General features: G+C 43.0%; 1 protein-coding gene across 1 annotated transcript in view; it reads right to left on the bottom strand.

The window, feature by feature from the left end:
• Positions 1-1,817: 1,817 nt before the first annotated feature.
• Positions 1,818-22,592, bottom strand: part of LOC137260044 (ras-related protein Rab-13-like) — a 35,551-nt gene continuing 14,776 nt past the window's right edge. Inside the window, exons 3-8 of the mRNA XM_067797735.1 lie at positions 16,484-16,544; positions 15,934-15,994; positions 10,748-10,825; positions 6,546-6,662; positions 5,321-5,440; positions 1,818-4,951 (exon numbers count right to left, since the gene is read on the bottom strand). Of these exons, the coding sequence (XP_067653836.1) occupies positions 4,775-4,951; positions 5,321-5,440; positions 6,546-6,662; positions 10,748-10,825; positions 15,934-15,994; positions 16,484-16,544 (614 nt within the window). The 3' untranslated portion in view covers positions 1,818-4,774. The remainder of the gene's footprint in view (positions 4,952-5,320; positions 5,441-6,545; positions 6,663-10,747; positions 10,826-15,933; positions 15,995-16,483; positions 16,545-22,592) is intronic.

Here is a 22,592-nt window from a genome sequence, read left to right as displayed (position 1 = left end):
CTGACTTGGTTCTCACATGTCATCGTATCCAAATGTGCAGATCGATGCTCATGCTGTTAAACACTGGTTTGACTCGTGTATTTACAGACAGTCAACATAGCTGGAGTGCTAAACTTAACTCACTCACTACAAATCTGCATGACTTAGATTATCGCACTGGAATAGTCCAGGTCCATGGTGGCGGTCGGTAAATATCCGAATATGTACCAGACAATCCAGTGATCAACAGCATGAGCATATCAGAAGTGGTACTTTAACAACTGTAATTGAGTGAGTGAGTTTAGTTTTACGCCGCACTCAGCAATATTACAGCTATATGGCAGCGGTCTGTAAATAATCGAGTCAGTCCAGTGATCAACAACATGAGCATCGATCTGCGCAATTGGGAACCGATGACATGCGTCAACCAAGTCAGCGAGCCTGACCACCCGATCCCGTTAGTCGCCTCTTACGACAAGCTGAGTCGCCTTTTATGGCAAGCATGGGTTGCTGAAGGCCTATTCTACCCCGGGACCTTCACGGGTCTTTAACAACTGTAACCGCCAGTCGTTCGAGACATCTGGTGAAGTTTATGCTAAATAAAGTGAGTGTGTGATTTTAGTCACTGTGACTTTAGTATTTTGTCGTATTCGGCAACATTTCGTTATGTGGCAGCCGTTTGTAAATAATCGAGTCTGGACCATAAAAAAGACAGTGATCAACAGCATGAAGGACACAGACAATTGGGATAGGATGACGAGTATCATCAAAGTCAGAGAGTGTGACTACCCGATCCCGTTAGTTCTCTTACGAGAAGCGTGTGTTGTTGAAGGCCGAATCTTCATGTGAGGCAAGAACCGTGACACTTCCGCAGGTGTTTCCGACTCAAGGGAATCAGAAACGTGCAATTGTTCACTAAAGCTGGTGTTAATGTTACTATGGTAACCACATAACGTGCACCGTTGCTCGTGCTGTCAATCACTGATTTGCCAGGCTCAATTTCGGGGTCACAGTAATCAGTTTGTACGTAACATGCAACGCATGTTCCAATTGTTACAGAATCACTGATATTTGGATATCATCACATTTATTGCATAAAATGACACATATAATTGCCATACAACTTTAATGAATTGTGATAAAAATACGTTTCATAAATCCCACTGACATCCGTCTTCGGTACTTCACTGGATTACTTCACTTCGTTCCAAAGTCACCAGTGTAGCTATTACGGTACGTGTCTATTATGGTGAGCTCTCCGCGAAGCCTACCCTTGCCTATTATTAAAGGAAAATGTGGAATTTGACGAGAGTGAAGCATTTTCACGTGTTGCATGAGAAAAACTGCTGACGTAATCTGGGCGTTGATTGGTCTCACGCTGAGACCATGCGCACGCAAACCATCCTCGCAGCTGCCTCGACGAGTGAACCAAGATGGCTACCGTGTTTACTGTCATTCGTCACCAATCGCCTCTTTCCGTAACCTCCAACAAGATGACAAGAAGCTATTCGGCTTGTCCCGGAATAACACTAGTTGGTTACGAATGGTTTAGTGTAACCATGCGCTCGCGCCTGTTCAGGGCCCCACGGAATGTAATAGAGCGGGCACTCTTGGTTTCTGAAAGGTATCATTTGTGTTTATAGGTGCTACTTCCGGTAATAAGCTGGGTCCAGGCTCCCTCTGCGAGCCAACTGGCAATATGCGAGACGGGACCCAGCTTCTTCTGGATGCAGAATTCCCGTGGCAAGGATGTGGGTGAATGAGTTTAGTTTTACGCCGCACTCAGCAATATTCCAGCTATATGGCGGCGGTCTGTAACTGCACGAGCGCCAAATATAACCTTGCTAGACCGGACGAAGTCTAGAACATGTTAAAGCTGCTGGCAGTCAGAATAGCTGACTAAGTATAGGTTAGATCACGAGGACCTGGCGTCTAATCGTTGAAGTTGTTAGCGTAGCGCCTCGTGATCTAACTAACTAACAACTTCAACGATTAGACGCCAAGGTCCGAGTGGTCTAACCGACTTAAACCATGACGCATAATTAAATGTGTACATGTACATTAAGTGTTAAACAGAAGTCTATAGAATGGGCATGTCGCCTGTTTGAATCTTAGCGAATTTCGAGAAATGGAAGGATACTAAATGGAGATACATCAGGGCATCAACTTAGTTTGATTCTGCATGATCTAAAGGATCTTAATGATGACGAACTTAATTATTGTCTGTGTAGATTTATTATGGAAGTGAGAAAGGAGAGCGGCGAAAACTATCCCCCCAAAACTTTACGACAGTTGGTGTTGCTTATTCAAATGAAGTTGGTGAATTTGGGAAGAAATGTGCAGTTCTTATCTGACCCGGTTTACACAGAACTGAAAAACACACTGGACAACGTCATGAAAGTGAGGGCAAGCGAAGGCCTTGGAATGCATCCAAGACAGGCAGATGTCATCACTGTGAATCAGGAGCAAGTACTGTGGGAGAAAGGTATTCTTGGCGATTCATCTCCTCAGACACTGCTTGATACTATGTTATATTTGATTGGCCTCAACTTTGCTTTACGCAGTGGCGTTGAACACAGAACTTTGACAGTTGAACAACTTGAAATTGGAGAAAATGACCAGGGTGAATTCATACGCTACCATGAAAATGTAATCAGCGTGGTTTGAAGGACTACCATGTTGCAGCCAAAAGTGTTGCTGCGTATGCTAGTGATGTATCTCATAGGTGCATCGTCCAACTGTACCGGAAGTACCTTGGTCTTTGCCCTACTGATGCTCCTACAGTTTTATACTTACGTCCACTAAGTAAACCCAGGCCTGATCGATGGTATTCAGTGTTGCCCGTAGGAGAGCACACACTGAGTAAAACTGTATCCAGATTGTGCGCTGCTGCCGGATTCAGTGGTAAGAGTTTCACATTCTTTTATCTAAAAACTGCCATTACTCACAACATATTACCATTATTAACGTTACAGTGTAAAAAAAAAAAAACACAATGAAAACATTATACATTTCTACCTTGAACCATATGTTTCTTTGCCAGTAATTTAGTGAGATGTGAATGACAAAGCATTTCTTGACATATGTAAATATTGCATCAATTCACCTCCTGACTTGTTTTGATTGGGTTAAGATTTGTCTTTTCAGGTTTCTACACAAATCACTCGTTGAGAGCGACGTGTGCGACGCGGCTGTTTCGCTCAGGTGTAGATGAGCAGTTGATGGCAAAAACAACCGGTCACAGGAGTAACGCCATTCGCAACTACAAGCGTATCTGTATTGAACAAGAGGCGACTCTGAGCAGGATAGTGCAAGGGAAACCAAGAAAGCGAAAAAGTGAAACGGCAACCATGTCATCAAGTTCCTGCGAGAAATCCCGAGCTTTGCAAATGACCAGTACCGAGGGCATCAACATTTCTGTCAACCTTACGGTCACAAAATGAAAGGTTGTGTATGTTCGGTGAATAAAATACATTCTGCCGTATGCATTGCTTTTACTTTTTATGGTTCATTAACCCATGACTGTCTTGTTTCGGCACAGATGTTAGACTACTACTGGTACGACGTTTTAAATGTTTGCTCTCATGTTGGAATCTGACATCTGTACTTTACATCGGCGTTTGCCAGTTACAACCATCCAACCAAAAGTAGGCGCAGATTGTTGAAAAAAAGGTCTTATGGAACATTATGCACTGCTGTTTTTTCCTATTGTTTCATAAGAAATTTTCAATTGCAACAGTCTGCTCCTACTTTTGGTTGGATGAGTATAAGTTACAAACGTCGATGTGATGTAAAGCTGTCAGATTCCAACATGAAAGCAGACATTTAAAAAGTAGTCCCGGTCGTAGTCTAACTACTATCTGGGTTGGTTAGACTATGAACTGAAACAAAACAGTCATGGTTTAATTTCAGGATGGTCAAACCGGAACATTGCTATTCCCACAAGGATCCCATTTGAAAAGGTATGAAGCGTTGTTTGTCACCGGAAGTGCTAAGGTCTCGAAATGTTCCGTGCAAGTGTAAAGTGGCCGAATGTGCCCACGGATAAAAAGGGAAATAAGGATTCACAACCTAGTGAACTACTGACGATGCTTATGATCATGCCTTTTATACTGAACAGCAAAAGAAACACAACTCAGGTTTGTCAAGTTTTTAAACAGAGTACATAAACATGATGGCGTACTTTCATGAATTTCATTTTTTCGAAACTTCTTTCGTTTCTTTTGTTGTTCAGTATATTTCCATACGATTATTATTTCTGTAAATATCTGAACCCACACCCAATCATAATGAAACATGACCTTTTGCGTATCTAATCAGATAATCAATAGCAACAGAGTTCCATGCTGAACGGACTTCCTGGACAACGATCTTATGGGCAGTTGTGCTGAAGGCAACACGTAAAGATATAAGGAAAACATATACTGCTCACTGAACACTCACTGAACACACAACTGTGAAAATATAACCAGCTCGGTACAATGATCATTGTAACTGTTCATTCTGAATATGTTCAGTGTTTAAATGGACAAGTCGGATATGCTGTTCGGGTTCCTCCGCTCCTTCGTACCGAATAACGAAGTGTCCACGGTGACTGATCGGTTGGTACTTCTTGTCAGTCCCTCTGTTCCTGGGGGATTGAGAGACGTTGGCTGATAGGTCGACGGTGCCCACTCGTGTTATTTCGGTACAATCCGGGTTACGGAAAGGTGAGAGTAGTGACGAATGGTTATAATGAGATGGTTTCAGACTGTCATCCAGTGCAGAGGTGACACATACGGCTGGGCACCCTTCGTCACCTGAAACATCCACAACACAAACTCCGTTTCAACTTAACACACTTTCCCCTCTCTTTGGGGGCGATCTTGTCTTTCTTGGGCGCACTTCTTCTTAGTTTGACTTGGCTACGTAACTCCTCGGTTGTTTCCGTGTCGTCATAGCAACGTATCATGTAGGGGTGATAGGATTTCATCTGGAGTGAAAACAAATGCCGCTTTGAAATGTACTCCAGGTGCTGTGGGCTCAAATCTCAAATTTGAAGAACTCATTCACTCATGCATGCACTTGAGTCCCTCACGAACTTTCACTCACTCACTCACTCGGCCATCTCACTGATTCCACATTATCCCACCCAGCCTCTAACTCACCAATCTCTCTCACTCCTCAAGATCTCAGCTAGCTCACCCACCCCCCTCACTCACCAATCTCATTCACTCCACAAGGTCTCACCTAGCTCACCAAACCTCTCCATCTATCTCACTCACTCACTCACTCCACAAGATCTCAACTAGCTCTCCCACCCACGCCCCCACGTCACTCACAGACGCACTCACTCACTCACCAACTTTGGGTTGTGGATGTCAGTCACGTGGAATGCCAGCCGCTGGAATGATTGAAAGACGTTGGTTCCTGTCTTGGCGCTGGTCTCGAAGAATTCGAATGCCATTTCTTTCTCAGCCAACTGAAGCAGAGGGTTTATGTTCAGTATCTGGTAGAAACTTCAAAAGTCACTGACTGACGAGCAGCAAACCAGTTTCTGAGCCCGGGGTGAAATAATAAATGTTGTCGACCCGTGAAGACATGGTTAGAATTATCTCCAATACACCTATTCTTGTAAGAGGTGCGTAACGGGATCGGGTGGTCAGGCTAACGGTATCGATTGGTCCGGTCAGCGGAATCGGCTCGACATCCTAAGGGGATCGGATGGTCAGGCAAACGGGAACAGGTGGTCAGGTTAACGGGATCGGGTCGACAAGCTAACGGGATCGAGTGGTCAGGTTAACGGAATCAGGTGCTCAGGTTAACGGGATCGGGTGGTCAGGCTAACGGTATCGATTGGTCCGGTTAACGGAATCGGGTGGACATTCTGAGGGGATCGGGTGGTCAGGTTAACGGGATCGGGTGGTCAGGTTAACTGGATCAGGTGGTCAGGTTAACGGGATCGGGTGGTCAAATTGTGTTGACAAAACGCTTTTTAGGGTTAATCTGGGTAGAACTTTTTGATATCTACTTACTTTCAAATTAAAAAAACATGTAGACGTTTAACATAGGCCACCTGGGATTACACTTGCTTAGTAAAGTACAAATTCTAGGATTTGAACCCGCACCCTCAGAGTCAGGCAGAAGTTTGTATCCAGATAATAATCACAGAGAATCAATTCACAAACACACAAAAACACCGTATGTTTTGTCATCGACAAAGGATCAGACAGACTAGTAGTTGCTGCCAACTCTCCGTCACCTTCAACCTTAAATTAGCCTCTCATTCCCTCAAACACATTATTTTGACCTCGGTCAACACATCCGCAATGCAAGAAAAAAGACAGAAAAACCGTGTCTCTACTGAAGATTCCACTGGGCTTGCATTTCTGTAAGCTTGAACTAACACTACAACCCACCGACTCACAAACAGCAACAGGGTCGACTCACAATCAGCATCATCGTCGACTCACATACAGCTACATTGCCGACTGCATATACAGCCACAACTTCACCTCACACTCAGCTACATCGTCAGCCGCTACATAGAGGCACATCGTCATCACACAGGAACACCTCCAACTTACTTTGTATCCCTTGCACGATTTCACTTGACGCTTTTCCACCATGTCGCATTTATTGCCGCAAAGGATGATGGGTATGGGCTCATACCTCCCTCGTCCACAGTGACTGTGCGCAACTTCCTGTACCAGAAATGTCGCACATATAGATAAACTAGCGCTAGCGTCCAAAAGAAACGCCACCAAATATTTGTCTGGTCTAAAACAAAACTTGAGCTATATATGGCACAGCAAATATGAAAATGCCACATTTTCGACTAACTATACCCCTACACAATCCACAAGCAAGCGTTTACAGGAATAAACTGTCTGAAATCTGGGACTTGCTATATTTCAGTTGGTATTCAGGCCAACGGCGTGTTACAACACTGAAATCATGTTCAGTATAACAACACAGTGCGCATGCGTAAAATATGCAAGTTCATATGTGTAATAACATATGATTTCTGTGTGGGGGAATAATATAGCAGTTCTCAAATTCATTGCATGATGTAAATACATTGAAACATTTCTAATAATACTTTCATATTTATTTGACATTAGGTAAGCAAACTGATCTTTTGAAATTGTCCTCACATCGATATTTTGTTTTCTAATGTGTGAGATTGATCGGCAACCCAAAAGAAAATGGTATTTATCCTCTACATCTCCAGATTTACATAATTTACACAATCTTTCTTTTCGCTCGATACCATTCATCCTACCAATTTCTATTTCTAGTGGGAGTGTACCACACCGAAAGTTAGCCACAATACTTCTATTTTGTTATTTATTTGTATTGAACTGATATATTCTTCAGTTTCAAATCTATACTTGAACACTTTGTAGCTTTGTTTAGATGTACTATGTATGGAATTAACCCAAAATGATATGAATGCATCTTTTACTCTTTGTTTAAATTCATGGAGAAATAAGTTTATGTTTTGCACCGCTTGATATAACCATACAGACGTAAATCAGTTCGAACATAAAATGTTTCTTCCCTCGGTAACCCAGTTTACTTTTCTTTCATACCTCGGTAACATAGTTTTGTTGCCAGGCATTTTATTTATTTTAAGCCAGTATTTGATGACTCTTACTGAAGCATTAACAAACAGACGGAAGTGGTCACATTCACCAAGGACTGCATGATTCTGAACTCCGTAGATTTTACAGAACTCTATAGCAACAAGTCTTTGAAGGGCATTTAGAAGTGAAATGCATAAGAATGAAGATTTTATGGATATCAACTTCTTTATATGAGAACACAACGTTTCGGAGTTAATGCTTACTCCTTCATCGTTTTGGCCAATCCTTTCTGCATTGTGAGGCTCTAAACGAAGAAAAGTCACATTTCAAGATTGTCCATATCATGGGGTTCCTTTTCAACTTAAAGTTATTTTTGTTGGTCAAAATTAAATATTTTCAGGCACTGAGCGTTAGTCTAACGCTATATAGCTGACCCCGTCACTACAAAACATAAAACCCGACTTTTAATTCTATCCTCACCCAAAGGCCCGACCGATTTACCAAGGCTCTTAGGAACTGTAGTGTTTGTAGTCAGCTCAAGTTGCCATCCTCGACTCTCGCGAGATCGGAACAAGACTTTCGGCCGTATGTATCGGCCTGTTTAAGAGTGCTAATGGTGAACAAGCCCGCTCCCAAAGCTATTGATGTTGCTGAACAGTGAGAGGCGTCAAACAACAAACAGACAATGTTGGTCATTAAGAGTGGCCTGGAAAGTCAAGAGTCTGTTTATGATCGTAAGACATCCGACTCTGCATCTTAACGTATTAACACTAATCCGTACGGTCTCTTGCGTCCAGTGCGGTTCAGGCGATCAATAGTTTAGTCTGCTCTTTTCTTCTCCATACGTATGAGGTCCATTTTTGGAGTCACCCGCCGTGATGTTGTTGGAATATTTCTAAGAGGGGCGTAAAACTAAACTTACTAATCTCAACAACAAGTGGACCAGATATAATGATTTGTAGCAATTTCTTCACTTCATTCCTAACTAGCTAACGTTCTAAGATGTTAAAACTTTGTATCAGACTATACATTTATTCATGACGTAGATGAAGTCCGGGTTTCTTTTATAAACCTAGCTGAACTCTAATTCATACGGGGCTAGTCAAAAGATTGTAAGCCTACGTGAGTATACATCAGTATGCTTCAAAGACCTGTTGCTTTCGAACTAGTTGATCTCTTTGAATAAATAACTAGAAATGCTGATGAGGAACACAGCCAAACAACGCTCCAAAGATTAGTTGGTGTCACCAGTCTAGAAGTTAGGCTTAGAACTTTCTGACCAGCCCTCGTGTGCATATTGCTTTACGATAGTGGAATGGTAGCACTTTCCTTTACATCTCGCGAGAACAGACTGGTCCACAATGGCGGGATAAATTTAGATACGAAATCTTTCCTCCATTTCACGTCGGAAAAAAACTTCAGAACAACAGAAACAAAAGAAGTGGTACTTTTCTTTCGATATGGAATTCTTGAGGTTCCTCGTTTGTTTTTAACCTGATCAGTGCAAAGGTTTGTCATTAAATGCCTCGTCTATAGTGTGTACGTTAATACTGTTTGTTCAACAAACGCCATATTCCAGCCACATGAGGGACGTCTATGAATAATCGAGTCTGATCCAGACAATCCAGTGAGTGGTTGATACGCCATCACGTCCAAACTGCGCAGACCAATGCTCATGTTGTTGATCACTAGATCATGTGGTCCAGACTCGAGTGAGGTCCCCGTTAGTTCATTGGCCATCAATAAGGATCCCGCCTGTGAAGCAGGTCACCATCAGTCTGATCGGCATGAGTCAGGTCCTCGTTAGTCTTGACGTGGTTATTCAGGTTACCCTTAGTCTGGATGCAGTGAAGCAAATTCCTGTTAGTCTGAATGCCATGGACCCGTGAAGATTGGGGTACAACAGGTCTTCAGCAATCCATGCTTGTCACAAAAGACGACTATGTTTGTCGTAAGAGGCGACTCAGGATCGGATGGTCATGCTCGCTGACACATATCATCGCTTCCCCACTGCGCAGATCGATGCTCATGATGTTGATCACAGGATCATGTGGTCCAGACTCGATTATTTACAGAACGCCGGGGTATGGCTGCAGTATTGCGGAGTGCGGTCTAAAACTAAATTCACTCACTATTAAAGATAAAACTAGATCACTAAAACGTACACGTTGTAGCAATATCGAATTATCAGAAACAGCTAAAATTCGTTTTCTGTTTCGACGTCAAAAATAGTTATTCTAAATATTTCGTAGCCGTTTCTGTTGCTACCGAAGCAGATGTTTCTTTCGATACCTTTGCTTTACAAACCCTTGACATATTGGTCAAGAGAGCAAAATCCAATTCTCCAGGGAAAATCGGGTAAACTGCCAGATTATAAAACCTGTTCCAATCTGGGACCATCTGTCAGGACCGCTCATAATGTGAAAGGCTTTGTCGGAGGACCACCTTCATTGTTAAATGTATAACAACAGATGCACGTGCAGCCCGTGCAAAATAGAAATCACGACCTGCCACCTATGGATCGGTCCATTTCGGTTTAGGGTAAGTTGATAACTTCCACTTGTGATGGGGAACACTCGTTGGAAGTGATATCTTTCCCAACAAGGCCCGTATATCTCGCGAGGCGCTACTTCCTGTAATATAGTTCCGGTGAGATGCCACACCCCAGCGCAGCGACGACTTGTAGCATAACATCACTGCTACAGGCTAATTTGCATATCACGTGACCGTTATCATCACACGCAAACACAATGCATGGACAGCCCGTGCACAACGTGGGACCCTCCTACACGTCCATGTAGTGTCATTATGAATCTTGACATTTTTCAGGCAGGTCGATAAATCACTGTAGACCATTTTTCCGATAATTTTCTTGCATCTGTGCATGGTGAGGGTTTTCAGGGTCAAATCACACACCACTAACTGAAAATTGTAAGCCTGAAATTTTCATGTCATACTCCAGCCACTTAACAAGGGGGATAACTGAACGAACAGCTTTGCTTTGAATGAAATCCATGTAGTGATGCATTCTCAAAACAGCCATTATTGTTGTATCAAAATTGATTCAATCCCATATATCTCCCAATTTCGACAATCGTACATTGAAAGTACAGTTCCCCTACGTTTTTGGAGGATGTAATTATGAAATATTCAAGAAAACGACATTTAACACAATATCAGTCACATTTGGCAATACTTACATACTGTATACTCGAGATCCAGTATGTGAGATGTGAAAATGATTCGAAATTCGTGACGTCATACACAAGGACAATTCCCTGAAATGAGAAAAGAAAATTGAAAGGATGTTTTCATCGTAAGCACATACTGTGAAATATTAAGAAGATAAAGCAATTCTGCTTTCAATTTCGCGGTCCTTTATCTTTGATTTAAAACCGCTAAATGTTCAGTTATTAGCGGTGTTACCCTGAAGATAAAGCTAATGTTGCGGTTCTGTATCTTTGATTTCATTCTCTTCCCACAGAGGTTACTCAATTCACATCTTCCTAGGTAACGTGTGTTCTAACACTGCCGTCTCTCCCGTTTCTCGTAAATCTCATAGTGGCCAAAAATCGCAACATGAATTACATCCTTTCAATCTATCCGATCCGAAGGCCTGAGGCCCATACACAATGCAAAATATACACAGTTCTTTATGCAAAAGATAGGGTGCAGCATTGCTTTAGTTTGTAAAATATATCATTATACGTACGTACATACATGTACATACATACATACATACATACATACATACATACATACATACATACATACGACTGGGTTCCGTCTAGACGAAACGTTTGCGCATCTTGCTGAGGAAGAGTTTCCAAGTTTTCTCGAATACGGAAATTACCGATGCTTTGTGAATGATCATTTTTTATACAACGTCGCTGATTGCACAACTAAATCTGATTGCAGCCAATCATAAATCCTGAACACTCACGCCATGAAACGTCCGTGTTAGAATGCATTGCTTTAAGACCTAAACGTAATTATCCCCAGTAGCATCGTAAGAAAGATATAGCAGCGAGTTCCGTCCGTCCGTCCGTCCGCAATACTTTGTCCGAAGTATATCTCCAAAACTATCCGTGAAACTTAACCAAGCTTGTGTACACACATTTAAAGCATGATCCCTAGATGTGTCTTTTGGGGATAAGATCCAGATTTCAATAGTATTTTTTGTGCGTTCCATGGAAACATGAGCAGATCTCCCAAACTATACACGCTAGCTTAAGCAAACATAGTGCTTATGTCAAGCATGATCCCTAGATGTGCCTTTTGGGGATTAAACCGAGATATCAGTTTTATTTTTTGGGTGTTTCCATGGAAACATAACTTTGAGGGGCTTTGAGGATGTTAACTTGTCCAGAGCAGATATCCCAAACGTTCGCCATTGTTCACCATGATTCCTTGGTGTGCCCTTTGGAGGTTACACCAGTGAATTTTTTTTTTGTTTTTTTTTCCGCAGTTTCCATGAGAACACAATTGACTTAGACTTGCTGTAAAAACCGTTCACTGTTTCTTCACCACATTTGGCACATAGACAGCTCAGGTGGCATAGTGGTACCTTTTGGTAGGTCTGGATATCTGAATACAATATATCTTGCTTTTCCAGGGCAACAAGTTCGACCTCGACTGAATTGGGTGTTCTTTTGCGGAGCTGAACTGTAAAACTTTACAATACTCTCCTTCCACTCAGCCATATGCACACCAAAACATTGACTGTAAAAGATTTCTGTAATAGTAATTAGTAGACATATTTATAAAGAGTATTTTGCTGTTGCGAGGGATACGAATGACTTTCTCGTCTTGTTTAAAAACCGAAATCGTCGATAACCGACATGTTTGTTCACGAACAAAAGGGTCAAGGTCAACGATTTCCTTGTATTCATATCCAGACAATCGGGCACTTTAATTACCTGTCCTTGAAATCAGAATTGAGTATTACACAAAGACGTACTAGAAGAGCATTGTGGAACTATCCTTACATCGACATTCCTGTGTGTTCTCTATCTCCATACTCTGATTCAGAAGGAAATACAATGTCTTTGATATTTGGTAGGCTGTGTATTAATGGGTGAGTGAGTTTTACGCTGCAGCGATATGGCGGCGGTCTGTAAATAATCGGGCGCGGATCAGACAATTCGGTGATCAACACAATGAACATCGATCAACCCCCATGAATACTCGTGATAGAATCCCAGGCGCTCTTGTCATTGCGAGGATTAAAGATTTTTTACAAAAAAACTATTAAACTCTTTAGATCACCCCCGACTTGAAACGCTTCACAGTCTACATATGTGAAGACTACTGTGAAGACGGGGGGTCATCTCATTTTTTTCATATTTTCAAAAAATCTTTCATCCTTGCAATGACTCGAGCGTCTGTGGATAGAATTGGTGTTTCCGCAAGCCATGTTTATCAATAACGGAAAACAGTATCGGAATAATTGGATGGTCATCCTCGCTGGTCTGGTTAATGAATGTCACCATATCCCCAAAAGATCGGTGTTTTATAATGTCAATCACGGTATTATCTGGTCCAGACACTATCAGGTATAGACAGCCATTATTCAGCTAGAGTATTGCTGTTTAATTCGTTAAACAAAAAAAACAAACGAACAAAAACCTTCATACAGTCCGAATCATGTTTCATTAAACAGAAATCTTCTGTTTCTGGAGTGAGTGAGTTTAGTTTTACGCCGCACTCGGCAATTTTACAGCTATATGGTGGAGGTCTGTAAATAATCGAGTCTGGACCGGTTAATCCAGTGACCAACACCATGAACATCGATCTGCCCAATTGGGAACCGATGACATGTGTCAACCAAGTCAGCAAGCCTGACCACCCGATTCCGTTAGTCGCCTCTTACGACAAGCATGGATTGCTGAAGGCCTATTCTACCCCGGGACCTTCACGTATCCCTGTTTCTGGAATGGGGTGACATAAATATGTCCGAGCGAGCGAATTGTGGTGGTGGGTGAGTTGGGTTTTACGCCGCTCATAGCAATATTCCAGCAATATCACGGCGGAGACACAGAACATGGGCTTCACACAGTTTACCCATGAAGAGTATCGAACCCGAGTTTTCCACGACACGAGCGAACACAAACCGCTGGGCTATCCCTTCGTCACGCCAGCGAATTGTCATATCTTAAAGAATATTACAAGCTTAGGCAGCTAATGAGTCATATACACAGTAATATTATAGAGACAGAACGACAGGGCAATTACAGCCTGACATAAACACACAATTCAATGCTTCATCAGCGACATGTCAGCGCGCACGATGATAGATGCAGCTCATTCACTTTCATACTGGATTGAGCCGGTAGCGTGGTGGTTGTAAAGTGCTCGCTCGTCACGACTAAGGTCCGAGTTCAATTCCCAACATGATCATGATATGAGAAATTCATTTCTAGGCTTTTTGTTATGGATTCACTTGGTGTCATCAGTTATTTTTACGGCAATCTTATTTTTCTCAGACTTGCCAGAAATAGAAGCCTCAGTGTCATGGCATACAATGTACAGTTCAGAATACTCAACAACGCTTTACCCGCACTCCTGGGTTCCAATAAAGAAACTACCGTATTACGGCTGGTCCGTTTCTTGAGATTGGTATCAGTCAACACGAAGACTGAGTGAGTATAGTGGAGAAATCGGTCACTTTCCACCTCTGTGCACATCATTTCTGGGATGCATTTATGTAACCGCCGTGTCAAGATTTTATGCAAAACATAAAACTGAAATAGTCACAAAAACAATAACTGTAGGCCTCGATGGCACTTTCTGTATAAACAAATCAACGGTACGGGTTGAATATTTTCCAGTTCTGGGCAGAAACTGTCGCCATCAGAGGGCCGAATCATAGTTAAACGGGATGACGTGGATTCCCGTACAGCTCTACATACAAATGGTGCGATCACAACACACCAATCCTCGTACAAATTGACAACCTTTCAATAATTCAGTCTATTTCCATGTGTTAAGAGATACGATGTAAACAGATCGATAACACATCCACCAACGCCAGGCCAAGCCACAAAGAGTACCGAGTTTCCAGTGGTCATTCTTGACAGCGTCCAGATCAATCGCCTGACCACTCCAATAAACAACAGTATTTAACCCAGCGGTGTTCGGATTTCAGTACGCCATGTGTGGTCAAGCCAGTGAGCGTCTGTTGGTCAGTCTGACAAGAGCTGTGATTATACAAGGTCGGTTCCACGCTGCCGCAAATTGCTAACTGCCTGCCTGTTCCACTTACATTGGGTCTATTTCATTCCACACAAACACGCATCTCTTTACATTCCATTCTCATAAATATTTCAACGATACATACTCCATAATGTCAACTCCATATGTGCGTAATTACAGAACACACAAACCAAATATACTCATGGAAACAAATACGGAACATATAAAAGTGCATGTGTTCCTTTATCCTTTTCCTTCGAATACACAGAGGATCCTGGCATGTCTAAGCGACGCAACTGTGGGTGAAATTCTGGAAATATATAATGAAGACCTGTCCCCTTATTTGTTTCCATGAGTATATGTCTACTGGGGCACGGGTTGCCTAGTCGACATGGGAATGAAATTCGCCGTCCAGAGTTGCGTCGCTTAGACATGCCAGGATCCTCTGTGTATTCGAATCCCGCTTTGCCTCGATTGTATTTCTAGTGAGAGAGTGGGTGATTGCGGTTTTGCGTCGCTTTTAGCAATATTCCAGCAATGCCACGGCGGGAACTATAAACATGGGCTTCACACATTTACCCATTTAGGGAATCGAACCCCTGCCTTTAGCGCGACGAGCAGAGATTGTGTTTCTGAGTTTGTCAGCATCAATGAGCCGACATGATGTGCTTTAGCTCGAACAATGATCTACCATTCCAACTATCTCAACTTCTCGTCAACTGTATGAAATTCCCTGAGCCTAACCTCTGCTATTTTATTCGACACGAACGTTTAACCGAAATATTTTTAACTGCGGCAATAGATAGTACTCTCTCTGTCCCATGTCCAAACGAGCTAGTTTAGTTTTACTCCGCACTCGGAAATATTCCCGATGTATGGCGGTCATGTCAAAACAAGTATCTACTTAAAGTGAGTGAGTAAAAAAGTGAGTTTTACTCTGCTTTGATAATTATACCAGCAATATCACAGCTGGCGACACCAGAAATGGGCTACACACATTGTACCTTAGCGGAATCGAACCCGGCCTTGGACTGGACAAGCGAACGCTCTGACTACTTGGCTAGTCCACCGCCCCGTGTCTGCTTACAAGGGGTGTCTAATGAAGAGCAACCTGAATGGTGTGAAACTGTGAGGTGTGCTCATAATATCGACCACCCGTTTGCTGGTTCATTAACAGCGGTGTTTTACGTACCTGCACTCCTCTATACTGGTACTTGGTGATAGACCGGAACCGCTCCTGTCCGGCAGTGTCCCTGTGTCACGAGGATGTTAAATACGTAAAAATGATGATTTACTAAACATAAGATATCAATGCATACATTTTGTTGTGAGACGATATCTCCTGAAGATATGGCATGAAGCATATTATCTAACATTCGTGTCTTCCGGCGTATTCCTAATGCATGCTGTAATGACAGCTGTTGCTGATTCTGTCGCCAGATTCGCTGACACAACTGACTGTCATTGTGAATCGACCGCACGAGGCGGTGCTCATAATATCAACCACTCTCTGGCTGTTCCAGATTTGAATGTAGACAGACCGACGTCTTAGAGCTGAAACGTTGCTACGTGTGACGTTAAACAACTAAAATCATTGTCGAATCAGTGTGCGCTCTGATTAAATGATCCGTGATCGTTGGGATCCATTAGTAGCGGTCACTGCTCGATAGTAAACCCAACACACTCACTCACTCACTAGCTCGTTCATTTACTCACTCACTCACTCTGTTAATACTACTCACCATATCACGAGCTGAATAAGTGCTCCGTCAACTTCGAAAATTTTCTTAACGAAGTCCACACCTGTAAGAGATATAATTAAATATTTAGTCGTCTCTCTGACTGGTGGTGGTGCCACTCCGAGCACAACACCTTGCCCAACACCTTCTAGCGACAAGCAAGGTGTGGACGAATGAATCAAAACCCTGATATAATCCCTGGGGCAAGGTTTCGCAAGACTTGTGGGCAAGGCAGCGGAAACCCTCCTTGTTAACAACGTTTCCTGACTGTTGGGATTCTAATCGGAACGTGGCTAAGTCAAAAACTCATGGGCGTTCATCGTGGCCGACCTACTGTTAGGTGCGTAGTTTCCATTCTAGAAATAAGTCCGAGTTTACACATAATTTTGCTATCTTTTAGGGCTTCTTGTAATTGCTAATCTTTTCTTTTTCTTCTAATTCTAGCCAATATCACCTACAAACACGTGACAGGAACAGTTTAAAAATGCTTGATCCTCTCTTTGAATCAAATTGACTGCAATACTCTTTGATTGCAAAGCATTACCAATGCAGTCAGAATGTACAGTAAACATGTAAATCTGGAAGTTGTCTTTCCTTCATTGATAATTGTTTTTCCATCGGCATGTATGTGAATATTTTGTTACTGGCATGATTACAAGTGAATCAAAACTGAAATGCAGATATATTTATATTAAACCTTATCAGTTACTCCATTCAGTGGTAATTCTACGGGTTTTCAGGTGCATCCTGGAGGAAAGGTAGGTAATTCCTATCATAGTGTTGTTTTCCTGTTCTGGGTGTGTTTCATTAAGGCTTCGACATTTTTCTGTACAGCTGTACAGCTGAGTCATTGCGAAGTTAAATATTCATCACTTCTTATAAAATTACTTGCCATCGTCACAAGACAAATAACCGCCATGGGTTCAAAGGAATGACCTGTCCGTCCCGGCAAACCCCGGCATTAACCAGTTTATACTGCCCTTAACGAGTTGTTCATAATGGCGAAACAGTTCTACAAAACACTGAATTTGTATGAGAGAATATATTATGGATATCGATCGTACAAGTTACAGTCATAGGTGGATCCAGAGAATGTTGTGTGTGAGTACGTGTGTGTGCGTGAGCGTGCGTGCGTGTGCATGGGTGCCCCATTCCCTTTCTCCCGAAATTTTGATAAATAAATGACGATTCATTGAAACTCGGATGGTAATGAAGTGTGTAACTCTGTCCCCCGCCCCCAACCCCCCTCAAAAGCGTCAACCCCCCACCCCACCTTTCTCAAAAAGCTTTAGCCTTCTCTAAAAGCCCTGACACTGTACGCTCGAATCATGCATGGTAAGTGAATTATAGAGAGAGCAATTATTTTATTATTCTGTCACGCAGATGTTTACATAAGATTTTTTACATATGAAACTTCTGCCCTGCTTTACAGGCCTGCGAGACACATATAATACATAAAGCAATACATAGATAAAATATATATCTACACACATATAGTAACATTAAGAGAAAAGGTGGGTGCTGTAAATATCATATGTTATGGTACTTTTCTTGTTTTAAACGTAGAATTACTGTGGCATCTAAGCGATTTACTAGGCTATCACATTCCATAATATAAACAGTTGACAGAAGTCATCAAGCTTAACAGAGGGTTAAGGCAACGTGCCTTTTGCCACAAAACTAACCTTATATCGAAATATATATTACATTTCGATAGAAAAGGGACGTCGTCTTCAACTACAATGTTCTTACAATATTTATATAGTTATTGTTAGGGTGGGGTTTTTAGGCCGTGACAAACGACCAAAAGCTCAATCTCCAGATATATCGCCAGGCAGTACTACGTACAATGCCATCGGTCAATGAGCCTGCGTAAGTGACGGAAATGACGTCACCCCACGTACTCGACTCTCAAACCGAGTCTACGCCGCACTTTGTAATTTTCTGACTATATCACGACGGTCTGTTACAAATTTGGTCCAAACCAGTGATTGGCATCATGATCACCCGTAGACGAAATAGGGAAAAAATGAATGACATGAACAAGGTCAGTGAGTCTGACCACCTGCCCAAACCCATTAGAAAAGTTTCTCGCACAGGCGAATGAGTATGGTTTTATGCCGCCTTGAATGATTTTACATCAGCCTCACGGACGTGGGCTTCACACGGTGTACCCACCGGGTGGGCTGAATCAGTGTTTACATGGTCCCAAACGGTTCGCTGTTTGTTTGCCCACTTTCGTGTATGTATTTTTATCGTTGGATTATTTGAGCCTGTGTTGGTATATGAAAAACACTGATATATATTGAGACATGCATTGTATTGTCATTTCGACTTCGGAAACAGATCCCACCTTTTAACAAACCATATCCGCCTGGTTCAGTATAATGCCACTTTCGTTATTACGCCTGGTTGTAATTGGTCTATATTAGTCCAAGGTGTTTCCACAGATATTTAGATATACATTGTATAGATGCCATTCCGATTTCGGAAACAGGTGCCACTTTTTAACAAACCATATCCGCTTGCTGGCATTCAGACCTCGTTAAGTTTATCGGGTTATAGCCCATACTTATCTGAGGCCGCAGGTGTGTGGATTTCGCCAAAGCTTGGAATAGGTTAAGTGGAAATCGGATCGTGCACTACATTTAGATGAGCCCTGTCTATGTTTCTAATTCCAGAAGAAATTGGAGTAGAGTTTTAGTCTGACCGATTTAGTTCGACACGGTTGTGTTTCCCTGTAGGACCATTTCAGTCTCGTCATGCATGTATCGGCGATATTGCTCAATCGTTGGTGAGCTTGGACGCCTTGCATCAGTTCCCGGTTGTTCTAGGACGCCGTGAGTCGGGTCACCATTAGTCTGGACGTGGTGATTCAGATCATCCTTAGTCTGATCGGCGTGAGTCAGGTCCTCGTTAGTCTGATCGGCGTGAGTCAGGTCCACGTTAGTCTGATCGGCGTGAGTCAGGTCCTCGTTAGTCTGATCGGCGTGGCGATTCAGGTGACCCTTAGTCTGGATGCCGTGGACCCGTGAAAATCCAGGGCAGAATAGGTCTTCAGCAACCCATGCTTGCCACTAAAGAGAACTACGCTTGTTGTAAGAGGCGACTAACGGGATCGGGTGGTCATGCTCGCTGACTTGGTCGACACGTCTCATGCTGTTGATCACTGGGCTGTCTGGTCCAGGCTCGATTATTTACAGATCGCCCATTTATAGCTGGCATATTGCTGAGTGCGTCGTAAAACTAAACTCATTCACTCACCTAAGTGTAAATAGTCAGTAGAATGTGACCTCAAAGATACGTTCCCCAGTGTCGAGGGCTCTTGGTCTATACGCTGAAGTTATATACCATGTATTTTCTTTCAAGGTCAATTACTGTACAAGTGAAAGACACACACTGCATATCGCTGTCCATGGCCGCTGTTCTCTCACCCATCCGGTGACACAGTAACGACTTTCTTATTCACATCTTGGACCAGATCCGGAGCGTGGTCGTTCGTTTATTTGATGAATTAGATCTTCATCCCTAGAGGCACAGTATTCTCCAGTATCCAATGTCAGTAAATACATGGCCTGGACCCGTGGGCTGTCGTGAACAGAGCTGGTGTACAACAGGCGAGAATTACCGCCGGCAGCGTGGGTGTTTAGTACAAGCGTAAAGTGTTTATATGAGCATGCAGAACAGATGATAACTATTTATGGCAGATACCGTGATGGCAGGTCCTTTTCATTCCAGATAATAGTTTTATGATAATGGGCATGTTTTGTGATTACACCTATAGTTTTATTTCGATGTGAAGTCCCGTTTTTACGCCTCGTTCTGAATCTCGATTTTTACAGTCTATCTTAATGCCAAGTTTCGGTATCACACCTAGCCTGAATATAAAGCCTAATCTCGTTACTGCTCATAATCTTTTTAGAATTCCAGGTCTCGCTGGTCTCGTGGGATTAGTTTTGTGTCGCTCTCAGCAATATGCCGGCTATATGACGGCGGTGTGGAAATAATCGAGTCTGGACCAGATAATCCTGTGATTAACAGCACGAGCATCGATCTGCGCATGTGGTATACGACGACATGTGTCGACCAAATCATTGAGCCTGACCACCCGATCCCGTTAGTCGCCACGACAAGCATGGGTTACTGAAGATCAATTCTAACCCGGATCTTCACGGGTTAGCGTTGGAAGACCGTCTTAAGTCTGGACTTGTACACGCCGCACACAAAAGCATAACAATATGAGTGATCGCTACGTCAAACCGAAGAGTACCACTCCTCTGTCTAAAGTAATGAATGTCCTGTTATCAATTCTACCATCAATATATTGCATTAGACAGATCGCCCATACATCGATTCCACCTTGTCCGTCGTAACTTTCCCGCACCACCGAAACACCTCACTGCAACTAAACTAGCCAATGTTTATTTTTAGACCCATAAACACAGTTTAGACCACGGGGCAGGTCAACGTGACCTTCACGATTGATCAACGTGAATAGAGGATCCGTTTACCATGCATTTATTAGGATATCGTTAGTATGTACTTGATCATGTTGTAGTTTCTGGTGACATAACCAGATTATCCATGGCACCCATACACAGCATGAACAGGCGCTTGATCGGAAAGGCAAGCGTATAATCATCAAGCTGTATTGCCAAATAGCTTGATCGATACAAAGCGATTCGATCTGCGGTTTCCTGGTGCAACAACGCTTTGACCAAAAGGGGCGCATTGACATCAAGATCACAAACTGATTGGAACTAAGATCCGAAAGTAGGAAATTGAGTTTTGTCGCAGGAAATACATTAAATTGTCTGGCACATATTGAATTCATGGTGAAACCTTTCCAGTTCAAATGGTCGTGGGACAGATTCCGTTGGGTATCCTGTCATGCTCGAGCGTTGGTTATTGTAGTGATGTTTCAGATTTGGGACAATCATCACATCTACATTTTAAAGCAGGAGAGTTCCGACAGTCTCAGATCTACGACATCCTACAGTTTGAAGTAGAAGCGTTATCGTATCTACGACTACATACAGTCTTAAGTATGAGAGCTATCGTATGTACGACCTCCTACAGACTAAAGTGGAAGAGTAATCGTATCTACGACCTCCTACAGTCTAAAGTAAAAGAGTTATCGTATCTACGACTGCATACAGTCTTAAGTAGAACGTAAAACAGTCTCAGATCTAAGACCGCCTTCAGTCTGAAGTAGGAGAGTTACGACAGTCTCAGATATGACATTAACCGCGGTTTTATGAAGCTTTTGAGCTTTTGCAGTCCCGTGGTGCACATACTGACCAAAACTGATATGGCGTCAAAAGAGGGCCTAGCGGCTACAGGTTCAACCTTGTACAGGCTATAGCTGCCATAGGCCAAAGCTGACACAGACCCAAGTTGGCACAGACCAGGCTGGTAAGGTCCAAGCTGGTAAAGGGCCAAGCTAGCACAGACCCAAGCTGGCACAGGCTCAAATTGGTAAAGGCCCAACCTGACACAGGACCAGGCTGGTGAAGGCCCAAGCTGACACAGGCCCAGGCTGGCACAGGCCAGGTTGGTAAGGTTCAAGCTGGTAAAGGCGCAAGCAGGCACAGGTTCAAATTGGTAAAGGCCCAAGCTAACACAGTCCCAGGCTGGTAAAGGCCCAAGCTGACACGAACCCAGGCTGGCACAGGCCCCGGCTGGTAAAGGCTCAAATCGGTACAAGACCATGGTGGTGCAGGCCCAATCCGGTACGGGCCGAAGGTGGTACGGGCCTATGGTGGTACAGGGTTAATCTGGTACAGGTCCAATCCGGTACGGGCCGAAGGTGGTACGGGCCTATGGTGGTACAGGGTTAATCTGGTACAGGTCCAATCCGGTACGGGCCGAAGGTGGTACAGGGTTAATCTGGTACAGGTCCAATCTGATGCATGCTCATAGTTGCACGTGTTGACCGTGACCGTTAAATTAGCTTCAAACCAATCCCATTATCTCGAAACGCAATGAAGCAGTTGTAGTTGTCGGGCATCTGATTTGGAAATGCACGATAACAGATGGCCACTTCATCTAATATCCCGCCGACGGAAATCTCATTCCAACTTTGTTCAGCATCTATTAAAATAATCAGCTG

This window comes from Haliotis asinina, chromosome 13 (genome assembly GCF_037392515.1).
Source record: "Haliotis asinina isolate JCU_RB_2024 chromosome 13, JCU_Hal_asi_v2, whole genome shotgun sequence".
In the NCBI taxonomy this organism is placed as follows: Eukaryota; Metazoa; Mollusca; class Gastropoda; order Lepetellida; family Haliotidae; genus Haliotis; species Haliotis asinina.
The sequence above is the reverse complement of the archived record's forward strand: the minus strand, read 5'-3'. Positions and strand labels throughout refer to the sequence as shown.